The 13,111-nt window shown below is 46.0% G+C and overlaps 2 protein-coding genes across 2 annotated transcripts in view; both read right to left on the bottom strand.

Annotated features, from left to right (window-relative positions):
- Positions 1 to 348, bottom strand: part of LOC128823352 (zinc finger protein 501-like) — a 37,891-nt gene extending 37,543 nt beyond the window's left edge. The window contains exon 1 of the mRNA XM_054005592.1: positions 277 to 348. The gene's annotated coding sequence lies outside the window, so the exon portion shown is untranslated. The remainder of the gene's footprint in view (positions 1 to 276) is intronic.
- Positions 1 to 13,111, bottom strand: part of LOC128822991 (zinc finger protein 436-like) — a 38,008-nt gene that overhangs the window by 1,720 nt on the left and 23,177 nt on the right. Inside the window, exons 2-3 of the mRNA XM_054004953.1 lie at positions 12,341 to 12,467; positions 277 to 390 (exon numbers count right to left, since the gene is read on the bottom strand). Coding sequence (XP_053860928.1) covers positions 277 to 390; positions 12,341 to 12,467 — 241 coding nt within the window. The remainder of the gene's footprint in view (positions 1 to 276; positions 391 to 12,340; positions 12,468 to 13,111) is intronic.

The raw sequence follows: 13,111 nt of genomic DNA, 5'->3' as shown, positions 1-13,111 counted from the left end.
GCTGATTTTCCCCAAACCCTTCCCCAGAGGAGAGAGGAAGGGATCAGTTTTGGTCCGCATCTCACCAGAACACTCAGGGGAAAGCGAGATCTGGGAGTGACCTGCTGCCAGTTGTCAGTCAGAATAGGTGGGAAGCCAAGAGTGACATCTGCCATAATGATTCCATTCTGCAGAGAACTATCCTGAAGTTGGAGAGCTCACAGGGACTTTGTAGGGCATCACAAATGTTTTCTGCATTCCTGAACAGTTGTTGAGTTGGTTTAACCAATTCCTCACCTGTGCAGGCAGCTCTCGGGTGCACTTCTTTCTCGGAGCCCTGGAAGTCCGGGATCCATGGCTCTTCCCCTTGTTCCAGCTGTGAGATCACATCAGGTTTGGAAACTGGAAACCCTGCTCCAGGCAAAGAAAAGAAGGGAAATCAGTGGAATTTGTGGGATACTTGTCACAAAGAGTATTGCATGGTTTTAACCCCAGCTCATTTTTAAGCAGTAACATCCCGAGGCCAGCTTCCTTGGCTCAAAGTTGCTGGAGAGTTATTATTATAAATCATATTCATTAACTTAGTGCCTAAGGACCAACTAACAGTCAGTCCCCATTCTGCTAGGCAAAGTACAAACCCAGAATAGTAGATGGCCCATGCCTTGAAGAATTTACAATCTAAATAGACAAGACAGAGACACAGAATGGGGGAAGGGGTAGAACCCACTGTTAGAATAGAGATATTGTGATAGACCCAGGCCAGTTGGGAACAGCAGAGTAGTCTTATTGGTAGCCAGGAAGTGGGAGGGCAAAGCCCGCCCACTACTATAGGACCTCCCCCCAGTCTAAGGGAAGGATCCATAGGACCTGGATAACCAAGTAATTCTGGAGGACAACTAATGAAATAACAGGGATAGGAGTGTGGTCAAAGGGCTAAACAAAGGGAACCTGATGGGGACACCGAGCAGAGATCCTCGGACACCGCCCACTGCTCCTCGAAGGTGTCAAGGGAGTCAGCAGATGCCACCCAGAGGAACTCTGCCCGGATGCATGAACGGACTGAGGAACGGAAATAAGCCCCACAGTCACAAGAAATTCTGTCAGCCAACCTCCTCTCCCTGGTTTTGTAGATGGCTAGTTAGGACAGGGCTAAGAGGAGGTTGACAAGGAGATCCCGTGACTTTGTGGGGCCACGGATGGGGAGTGCATAGATGAACAGGTGAGGGGAAAAGTGCAACCAAAAACATAATAATATATCTATGAGGAGCCGGAATAGGGGCTGCAACCTGGCGCACTCTAGATAAACATGCGCCAGGGTTTCCCTCATGCCGCAGAAGGGGCAGGTGTCCGGGATAGGGGTAAACCATGCCAAGTACATGCCTGTGCTGACGGCCCCATGAAGGAGCCACCAACTGATATCCCTGGTGGGCCTCGGGACCAGGGTGGAGTACAGGCTGGCCCACTGGGGCTTCTCACCCTCGAAGGTGGCAGAAAGTCCCACCACTTTGTGTCGGGGCGGGTCGCGAGGGTGAGGAAATGAAGGGTGTGGAGCACAAGCATGTACAGATGTTTCCTTGGTGCAGTCTGTAACCAAACCAGCTGCAAATCATGCAGCTGACTCACGGTGAAAGGGTGGAGGGGCTGGGTGGGTCCACAGGCAGGGGCCCAATGAAAAGGTCTGGAGGGCCTGGGATGGAGGGTGGGTGGGGCGTGCCCTCTTGCAGTACCCTGTCAAGGTAGGCCCGAGCAGCGGGCGGTAAAGCGGCCTTCACCTCCTGAAGTACGCGCTGGGGAGTGCGAGGTCTGGAGAGCCCCATCTGCTGAGCGAGCATCAGGGGATCCAGCTAGTATTCCCGGTCGTAGTCCAGGAGGTCTCCAACTCTGGTGACTTCTGCCGAGACCAACCTCTAGCACACCGCGGGAGACTCTGCCATCTGCCCATGAAGCTGGGGGTTGTGTAGCAGGGGCTCCGCGAGGAGATCAGCCCCCACGGCGGCCGCCACGGACCTGGTCATTGAAAACAGCTTCCAGGTCCAGAGGAGGTCTTGGTAGAAGACCGGCAGCCCGGAGAGGTCTCGCGGAAGACCCCTCGGATGGAGATAAAGGAGCTGCTGGTCATATCGGAGCCCTTGGAAGCGGTGCAGGAAGCTTGCGCCAGTAGTTTCCATGCCGGACTACCTGCACCATACAGGAGCCTCTGCAGGGCCTGGAGGTGGAAGACGTGGACCTGAGTGTGTAGGCACTTCAGGCCCTGCCCTCCCTCCTCCAGGGGCAGGTGGAGGACCCCTGCAGAGGTCCTTTTGGCATTCCTGGTCAAAAGAACTCCACCATCGCCATTCAGAGGTTGGCCAGGAAACCCAGGGCCAAGACCAGGGTTTTGAGCTGGTACCAGAGCATGAACAGGACTAGTTGATTGTACACTAGTGCCCTCCCTTGGAGGGAGAGGCACTGGAGTAGTTCTGTCCATTTTCCGGAGCCGCTCCATCACCCTGCCCTCTAAGCCGTGCCAGTTCTCTGGTGGAGACGGATGCGTGGCAGAAAGGTAAACGCCGAGATAGAACAGCAGATCCGCGCTCCACCGGATGGCCTGAAGCACGGGTGGGAGGGAGCTCGTGTCATCGTATGAAAAAGACAAAGTAATGTCTTGTTCGATTGCAAGAATAGCAAGACCAGTCAAGCATTCCTGGCTCATTGTAGAACAGAGATAGTTTTTAATGAACTTTAGTTTTGAGAAACTCCATTCTCCTGATGCTACGGTTACAGGAATTGTCAGTAGCATACGAGTGGCAATGTACACATTGGGATATATGTCAACAAGTTTCCTGATATGAATAAACTGTAAAATGTCCATCACCAACTTTGCATGTGGCAACATTGATGACAATTTATTCAATTCTTCGTACAGTTCAAGTCCATTTAAATCAAAACTATCACCATGCTTCAGGAGGCTCTCAAGATTCTTGCACTTTGCCATTTGCTGCTCTTGTTTTCCTATTTCATTGAATTTAGTTATGTCATACAAAATTCCATACTGTTCATGGTGTATTCATAAGATATTAAACCTCTCATCAATGGCAGATATTGCTTTATCCATCACAACATTAAAAAATTCAACCTCAAATTTATTTTCTGGATCATCTGTGGGCTCATCTGCTCCTTCATATTCCACTTGCCATTTTTTCCTTGAAACTCATGTCACGTTTGGCCATGGAAATTTTGGTTCTACACCGAGTGCCTGTGCAAGCTCTCTTGCTGTAACCTGTGCTTCTTTGAATCCATTTTCTCTGTATTTCACTAAGAAGTCTTGTGTGTTGTTTAGTAAGGTAAGTGTTGAATCAAGCTGCATCATTGGACTCTGCATTATTTTCTTACACTTGAGATTTTAACAAGAATGTCATACCAGATTACGACAGATGTTAGGAACTTGAAGCTGGATATTTCAGAGGCCAATGACTGTGCTTCACTTTTAGCTTTTGGCTCTCTGGCTTCTTCCGAAATAGTAACCAGTGCTTCATAAACTTCCTCATATTGATATCTCAATGTTTTTGCACTTTCTACTCTGCTTTCCCAGTGTGTTTCAGATAGAGGCTTAACAATAATACCATTGACATGTGCTTTGAATATTTGGCATCGTTGAGTGGAAGCTGAAAAGAGCACGTAAATGTGTTGCAGCAAACCAAAAAAAGAAATAGCTTCTACAGAGGACTTGGCCATATCACACAAAATCAAATTAAGGCTGTGGCATGCACACGGAACAAAAAAGGCTCGTGGATTTTCTGCCAGCAATCTAGCTTGCACGCCAGAAATGCATCCTCTCATATCATAGCCTTGTCCTCTAATATTCATTACAGACAATCCCATTCATTTTAGTTCATCAAGGAGAGCTTGAAGATGTCCAAAACTTGTAGCGTCCTCTACTTCTAAAAATGTGACAAACGATTCCTTAACTGTAATCTATGCTGAATCACTAATGTCGACAAATCTCACTACTAACAACATCTGTTCTTCATGACTTCTGTCCGGAGTGCAATCTACAATTATGGCAAAATATTTTGGCAAAGTAACCAATGAAACAATTGTATCTTTCACTTTATCACTCATTAGCATGATCAGTTAATTTTGAATTCTTGGTCCCACATAGTGGTCATGTATTTCATTTTCAGTTACTCTTCGGAGATGTTCACTCATCACTGTGTCAAATTTTCCCAGAAGTTGTACAAGGCTCAAAAAATTGCCATTTTTGGGCTGGAGTAATTTCTTAACCCTTCCTTTTAAAGGAAGATTGTTTGTTGATAGATATTCAACAATAGATAATAGACATTCAAGAATACAACGCCAATGCTGCTTCTCTAACTCCAGCAATCTTTGATTAGGGGCATTAAGAGTTGTCTGATTTTTTAACCTTACACTCAGCTCACACCATTTATGCATACTTTCAATGTGGTGTTGTGCCTTTTCATGTTGCGGTAATGTGTGACTAAGATTTTTCCAATCATTAATACCCATGGTTGCTATCTTAAAATTGACAGGTTTCAGAGTAGCAGTTGTGTTAGTCTGTATCCGCAAAAAGAACAGGAGTACTTGTGGCACCTTAGAGACTAACAAATTTATTTGAGCATAAGCTTTTGTGGGCTACAGCCCACTTCTTCGGATGCACAGAATGGAACATATATATATACACATACAGAGAGCATGAAAAGGTGGGAGTTGTCTTACCAACTCTGAGAGGCCAATTAAGTAAGAGAAAAAAACTTTTGAAGTGATAATCAAGATAGCCCACTACAGACAGTTTGATAAGAAGTGTGAGAATACTTACATGGGGAGATAGATTCAATGTTTGTAATGGCTCAGCCATTCCAAGTCTCTATTCAAAGCTAAGTTGATTGTATCTAGTTTGCATATCAATTCAAGCTCAGCAGTTTCTCAATGGAGTCTGTTTTTGAAGCTTTTCTGTTGCAAAATTGCCACCCGCAGGTCTGTCATTGAGTGACCAGACAGGTTAAAGTGTTCTCCTACTGGTTTTTGAATGTTATGATTCCTGATGTCAGATTTGTGTCCTTTAATTCTATCTCCCCATGTAAGTATTCTCACACCTTTTATTCTCACAGGGCCTTTCTCAAGTATAATGGCACGTAATTCGTTGTTTAAAGATTGCGGCCAATGTCATCTATATCCCATGCTAGTACAGTTTCAACTGTTGTAATTTCTTGCTTTGTGTCTGCATCTGTTTCAAATGATTGTTCCATGTGTTGTTGTGTTTCTTGAGCTTTGTCTGCATAAAAATTTTCTTCACGCAGCGCACAGTCAACTTGTGGAACTCCTTACCTGAGGAGGTTGTGAAGGCTAGGACTATAACAGTTTTTAAAAGAGAACTGGATAAATTCATGGTGGTTAAGTCCATTAATGGTTATTAGCCAGGATGGGTAAGGAATGGTGTCCCTAGCCTCTGTTTGTCAGAGAATGGAGATGGATGGCTGGAGAGAGATCACTTGATCATTGCCTGCTGGTCCACTCCCTCAGGGCACCTGGCATTGGCCACTGTCAGTAGACAGGATACTGGGCTAGATGGACCTTTGGTCTGACCCGGTAAGGCCATTCTTATGTTCTTATGTTCTTAAGTCAGCACAGAATCATCTCATCTAGATTAAGGTAGCACAGAAATGTTACAGAAGTCCTATTGTGCCTTATTCTTGTTTGGAAAGACGTTAGCGATAGCAGCACATTTTGGGCAATGCCAGAAATACATGATAAATCACTGCCTCTAAAGTTCCATCAAAAACTGACATTTTCACAGTTCTAGCATGATCTGCTGCACAGATTCTTCACAAGGAAGTGTCCCTGGCCTTTTTAACTCATATTAACCATGTATTTACTTTATGAAAGTTGGACAAAATATTATGAAAACATAAGACATTGGCTGCCCAAACTTTGGACTGGCAAAAGCTATACTGACTCACTGGGGGGAAAAAGCAAGAGAATCTTAGTACAACATATGGTCACTCTACACACTAGTAAGGAGATGAGCATATTACAGTTGTTGGAGGGCTCTATTTAGCAGTAACAGGGCTAAAGGAAAGTCAGTCATCATTTTTTGTTTCTCTAATGAAAACTGGCGCACTCCCTGCCCCAAACCAAATTTGTCACAAATAACGGTTACTTTCTGGTCTGGGAAGAAAGTCCCTTCCTCCAGCTTTTGAAACAGACCAGAGTTCCTGAAGACGCGAGCATCATGTACCTTTCCCGGCCATCCCACGTTGATGTTGGTGAAACGTCCCTTGTGATCCACCAGGGCTTGCAGCAGCATTGAAAAGTACCCCTTGCGGTTTACGTAGTCGGTGGCTTCGTGCTCCGGTGACAAGATAGGGATATGGGTTCCGTCTATGGCCCCACCACAGTTTGGGAATCCCATTTCAGCAAAACCATCCACTATTGCCTGCACGTTGTCCAGAGTCCCTACCCTTGATATCACCAGGTCTTTCATTGCCCTGGAAAATTGGATCACAGCAGCCCCCACCGTAGATTTGCCCACTCCAAATTGATTCCCGACTGACCGGTAGCTGTCTGGTGTTGCAAGCTTCCACAGGGCTATCGCCACTCGCTTCTCAACTGTGAGGGCTGCTCTCATCTTGGTATCCTGGCGTTTCAGGGCAGGGGAAAGCAAGTCACAAAGTTCCATGAAAGTGGCCTTACGCATGCAAAAGTTTCGCAGCCACTGGGAATCGTCCCACACCTGCAGCATGATGCAGTCCCACCAGTCTGTGCTTGTTTCCCGGGCCCAGAATCGGCGTTCCACGGCATGAACCTGCCCCAGTGACACCATGATTTCCACATTGCTGGGGCCTGTGCCTTGTGAGAGGTCTATGTCCATGTCAATTTCCTCATCACTCTCTTTGCCGCGCTGCAATCGCCTCCTCGGCTGGTCCGGGTTTCGTCTTGGCATGTCCTGGCTCTGCATATACTCCAGGACAATGCGCGTGGTGTTCATAGTGCTCATAATCGCCGCGGTGATCTGAGCGGGCTCCATGATCCCAGTGCTAGCTATGGCGGCCTGGTCAGAAAAAAGGCGCGAAACTAGTATCTGATGGACCAGGAGAAGGAGGGAGGGCCGAGTGACGACATGGCGTACAGGTACAGGAACAGGGAATTAAAATCAAGAAAGGTGGCTGTGCATCAGGGAGAAACACAAACAACTGTCACACAGAATGGTCCCCCCAAAGATTAAACTGAAAACCCTGGGCTTAGCAGGCCGTTGATTTCACGGAGGAAGGGGAAGCAAATGAATACAGAACAAATCTATTTTTTACATCTTAAGCTGGCAGCCGACGGTGCAGCATGAGTGACGACATGTACCCAGAACCTCCCGCGACACTGTTTTGCATCATCCGGGCATTGGGATCTCAACCCAGAATTCCAATGGGCGGCAGAGACTGCGGGAACTGTGGGATAGCTGTGGGATAGCTACCCATAGTGCAATGCTCCGGAAGTCGATGCTAGCCTCATACTGTGGACGCGGTCCGCCGACTAGAGCACTTAGAGCATTTTATGTGGGGACACACACAATCGGCTGTATACAACCGATTTCTATAAAACCGGCTTCTATAAATTCGAACTAATTTCGTAGTGTAGACATACCCTGAGCCTCTGGCATCAACACTCCTATTTCAACCTGTGAGCTCTGCCCAGCAGGTCCAGCTGAATGACACTCCTGTTCAGAGACATTCAATGAACAGAGCAAGTTTTTGCTGTGACACTGGGCAGACTTTTAAAACATAGCAGGGTTTATTAGTCAACCAAAACACAGCATTGGAAAGTCCTTAGATTAGCACAGGGAAGCAACAAAGACAATATAGTCCATACTGGCCAATGGCCTTGAGCCCTGCTGCTGTAGAAAATGCTTAGGTTTCCTTTCACTGTGACTGTCCATTTGTCTTCGCTCCGGTAGAGCTCCCTGCGTCTGAGAGCCCAGTTCTTCCTGCTCCCAAAAACATAACGAGTCCATGTATACTTCACTCAGCCAAACAGAGATCCTTCCATGGACAGGTGACAATTATTCCCTTGTCTCTGTAGGGTATTCCACTGATGTAGGTTGGTACCAGCCAGTCCTTAATAACCCATTCACAGCACCCCATGATAGACACATGACAAAACACCTCATGTCGCCTGCTCATTATAATCATAGCAATACCAATCACAGAGGGAAACTGAGGTGTGTATTGGCATCATAGAAGTATCACCAAAATCCCCACCTCTATCACACACACACTGCTCACAGCCCTTGGAGAGAAAGCAAAGCATGGGAACTGGACATTAGTCCAGTGAACACAGTGGAGGACAAGCTGCAATCTGCAAACCCTGGTCAAAAAGGAGAGGCATGTGGGTCCCTACCCATAGAGAGGGACTGGCTAGAGGCCTGATACCTGACAGACCATTCCTTGAGCAGACCATGGAAGCAGGTCAAAGGCTTAGCTACCCCAGAACTGTGACATCACAAAAGGACATTCTGGGGAATTAGGAAATCTAGTGACTCAGGTGTAATGGGAGGGAGAATTAAACTCCCCCAGTGTGTGGAGAAGGCTGGGGAATTAAACACTAAAATTCAAGAGCAACAGCCTCTAATTATTCCGGAAAAGGAGACTGTAAGAAACAAGAACTGGGCCACTCAACCTCAGGAGGGACAGGCTCAAAGATCCAAGGAGCCTGGAGGGAAGACAGCTTCTGGCTGCTGCACATGGGGACAGGGGGGACAAGACTCTCTCCAAACTCTCACTCCTGTTTACCCCGACCTGATTTTATGATCTATGACCTACTCTCATGTCTTGTGGGCAATTTTATACTTGCTAGAGGTAAAATCTGATTATCTGATTTGATAGACCCAGACCAGTTGGGAACAACAGAGTAGCAGAAGGGAGATATACTGTCCACTGGATATGTAGTTTTCTGTTCCCTGAGTGACCAGAGCAGGGGCTACTCCAGGCTAATAGACCACCTGACTCCAATTAACCTGCTAAGAGTCAGGTGAGGCAGTTAAGCACCTGACTCTAATTAAGGCCCCTCTGATGCTGTAAAAGGGCTCACTCCAGTCAAGCCAGGGGGAGCCACAGGAGAGGAAGTGTGTGAGAGGAACTGGGAGCAAGAGGTGTGCAAGAAGCTGAGAGTGAGTAGGCATACTGCTGGAGGACTGAGAACTACAAGTGTTATCAGACATCAGGAGGAAGGTCCAGTGGTGAGGACAAAGAAGGTGTTGGGAGAAGGCCATGGGGAAGTAGCCCAGGGAGTTGTTCGTGTTGTGCAACTGTACCAGGAGGCACTCTAAACAGCTGCAGTCCACAGGGCCCTGGGCTGGAACCTGGAGTAGAGGGCGGGCCCGGGTTCCCCCCATACCTCCCAACTCCTGATCAAACACAGGAGGAATTGACCTGGACTATAGCTTCTACCAGAGGGGAAGGTCTCTGGACTGTTTTCCTGACCCACAGGGTGAATCTGTGAAGCGAGCAAAACCGCCAATAAGTGCAGGACCCAGCAAGGTTGATGAGGAACTTTGTCACACAGAGTATTGCTTATTACCTTGGAACACGTGTGGAGGGGCAAGAAGGTGATCATAAATAAATGGATTATTAAGGGCAGGGACTACACTACAGCTGGGATCGATGCTCTGAGATCAATCCACCGGTGGTCGATGTAGTGGGTCTGGTAAATACCTGCCAAATTGACTACAGATCGCTCTCCAATCGACCCCTGTACTCGACCCCTGATAAGAAGAGTAAGGTAAGTAGACCCTGTGGTAACTCGTAAGGTACATCGACTCCAGCTACATTATACACGTAGCTGGAGTTGCATAGCATAGGTTGACTTACTGCGGTAGTGTAGACACAGCATAAGCTTGCTACAGTTTAGGGCCTTATATTAGGTTGAGGCTTTGTGGGAGTAGTTATGCTGAAGTCTGGGATTTACCTAAATAGGCCTAAGGAGAGAATCCCAGGTCAGATATTTTGCACCCTCATTTTGAGAGACTAACGAGGAACCACAAACAGGTGCAATACACCACAGGATTTTGAAAGAAGGAAGTTTGGGGCGGGCTTTAGCAATTAGGTTGCTATGAAGTATCTCAGTAGTTGGACCGCATTCATATATTGGAATTATTAATAAATAAGTGATGTAAATCATGTGTATTAATGCTTGATGCTTAATTATGGACTTCCCAAAGGCCAAATATGGGTTGGGGCAGCTATTGACATTATTGTAATCAGAGTAAAGAAGCAGATATGGTATATCGCCTTCCTATTACCATAAGAAAGCGGAGAAAATACCTCTCCTAGTTATCATTTTTTCATTTTGTCGGGTCCCTGAGACAGTGTACACTGAAGCAGGGCCTCCCTTCTGATGGTCTCCCTTGCCCCTCAAACTTTGTTTCCAATGGTGTCCATAATTTGTAAGTGTCATAACTATAAAGGGAAGGGTAACAGCTCTCCTGTGTACAGTGCCATAAAATCCCTCCTGGCCAGAGACTCCAAAATCCTTTTACCTGTAAAGGGTTAAGAAGCTCAGGTAACCTGGCTGACACCTGACCCAAAGGACCAATAAGGGGACAAGATACTTTCAAATCAGGGGGCGGGGAGGAAAGGCTTTTGTTTGTGCTCTTTGTTTTGGGAGTTGTTCGCTCTTGGGACTGAGAGGGACCAGACATCAATCCAGGTTCTCCAAATCTTTCTGAACAAGTCTCTCATATTTCAAACTTGTAAGTAAATAGCCAGGCAAGGCGTGTTAGTTTTCCTTTGTTTTCTCAACTTGTAAATGTACCTTTTACTAGAGTGTTTATCTTTGTTTGCTATACTTTGAACCTGAGGCTAGAGGGAGGTCCTCTGAGCTCTTTAAGTTTGATTACCCTGTAAAGTTATTTTCCATAATGATTTTAAAGAGATGATTTTTACCTTTTTCTTTAATTAAAAGCCCTTTTTAAGAACCTGATTGATTTTTCCTTGTTTTTAGATCCAAGGGGGTTGGATCTGTATTCACCAGGAGTTGGTGGGAGAAGGAGGGGGAATGGTTCATTTCTCCCTGCTTTAAGATCCAAGGGGTTTGGATCTGTATTCACCAGGGAATTGGTGAAGAGTTTCTCAAGGCTACCCAGGGAAGGGAATCCATTTGGGAATGGTGGCAGCAGACCAGATCTAAGCTGGTAGTTAAGCTTAGAAGTCTTCATGCAGGCCCCCACATTTCTACCCTAAAGTTCAAAGTGGGGAAGCAGCCTTGACAGTAAGTATGCACAGTGCAAGACCTTCTTTATATATTTATCTTACTCTAATCGTTATGTGTATTGATTTTTGTCTATGATTTCAATTATAACTGTCTGCATTACATCAAGTTTCTGTGTGTTTCACCAAATTCCATCTTCTCCATTAACTTTGAGTAGCCATGTACCAGGGCAAGCTGTACCCCAATATGTAATCTTATATGTATAAAAATTGTACAGGCTACACTACCACCCAGTGACATCATCACTGGGGAGGTTATATGGTAATGAGTGGGAGAGGGAGGTCAAGAGTTAAAATAATAATATTTGTGGGGAAAATGTATAATGAAGTGAAACTGAACAGAAATACAACTGGAGTGTAGGCTCTAAAGCAAGAAGGCTTGGATAGGGATTCGAGGTTAAAGATCTGGGATCCCCAACAGCTCTAGATCCCCAAACCTCTCCTCCCTCCCACTGACCCACCCAGCCCACTTCCTGGGTGTCCTTCCTCCACACTCGCCTCCTCTTCTTCCCATTACTCTCAGCCATCACCACCTCCCGGCACCTTGGGAGCTTCTTGTGTTCCCATCCTCGTCTCTCACTACCTCATCCCTCCCTGCTCCTTCTTACCTCAAATCTTGCACACATCCTCCCCATGTCCTGGCACCCCAGAATTATCTATTCCCCCCTTCTCTTCCCCTCCCACGGCTCTGTTCTCCCTTCATCCATGGGGTCCTGAATGGAAACATTATACGCTCTCCTATCAAAAGAGGAGCTCATCTGACTGTCACACAACCCATGCATGAGTCATACACCTATTTACTTAACTTAGAATTCTACAGGCAGTATATTTTCCTCTTAAAATGAGGAAAAGGCATGAAAGCTACAGTTACTAATGTAGTTATTAATGTAGCCAAGAAGGATACATTAAATGCAATTTTAAAATGACTGACGGCACGAAAAAGGCACATGTCCAAAAATTATACTAGTGGGTGGGAGATAAGGCAAAAAAAAGGGGGGGCAAGGAAAATTGTCAAAACTTGTATGACAAATAAAGGTATAAAGTTATTACTACTCGGGTTCTTTAGAAAACGCACAGCTTCTAATAACCGAAGGGACAGGACTCCTTACCTAGCAAGACCACCGTCTCATAGTTCTTCTGCATGACATCCCTGTAGAGGGCTCTCTGAGTGGGGTCCAGCAGAGTCCCCTCTTCCCTGGTGAAATACACAGCCACCTCCTCAAAGGTCACCGGCCCCTGAAAGAGTAAGAGTCCAACACTCAGTACCTGCTGCCCCACTCACAACCCCACTATTCACAGAACAGCAGCACCAGGTAAATGGATGCTCTGGGAGGCACATGTTAACAGAACATAGCCCACCTTGCTTAGAGAAGCCAGAAGGCATTAGAAGGTAGAAAGAGAGAACCTTTGTGTTTCCCAGCTGAAAGACGGAAGCAGCATCTTCACATTTATCACATACCTACTAGCCAGAGCTTCGTACAGGAGATGGGGCTGTCTCTGGACCCTGCTGGTGGCTCCCTGGTAGGAATCCCAACACTCTCCAAATAAAATATATGGAAGAAAGGGGAATTCAATAGTAAAGAATATAAGTTAGAAGGTCAGAATTGTAGAAAATTGGTAAGGGAAGCTATCAGAAATCAATGATTAATCAATGAAAATAAGAAGGAAGTTTTTAAAAGTATATTAAGTACAAAATTAATCCTAACAATGGTAGTGGTAAATTACTAGATGGAAATGGCAGAATTATCAAAAATAATGCAGACAAGGTAAAAGTGTTCAATAAATATTTCTCTCCTGGATTTGGGGAAAAACAGATGATGTACTCATATCATAAGATGTTGATGCCGACAGTCTTTCCATTCTCTCGAGGTCCCTTCCAG

Source organism: Malaclemys terrapin, chromosome 15 (assembly GCF_027887155.1).
Source record: "Malaclemys terrapin pileata isolate rMalTer1 chromosome 15, rMalTer1.hap1, whole genome shotgun sequence".
NCBI lineage: Eukaryota > Metazoa > Chordata > Testudines > Emydidae > Malaclemys > Malaclemys terrapin.
Note: the sequence above shows the minus strand (reverse complement) of the source record. Positions and strands in the feature narration are given on the sequence as shown.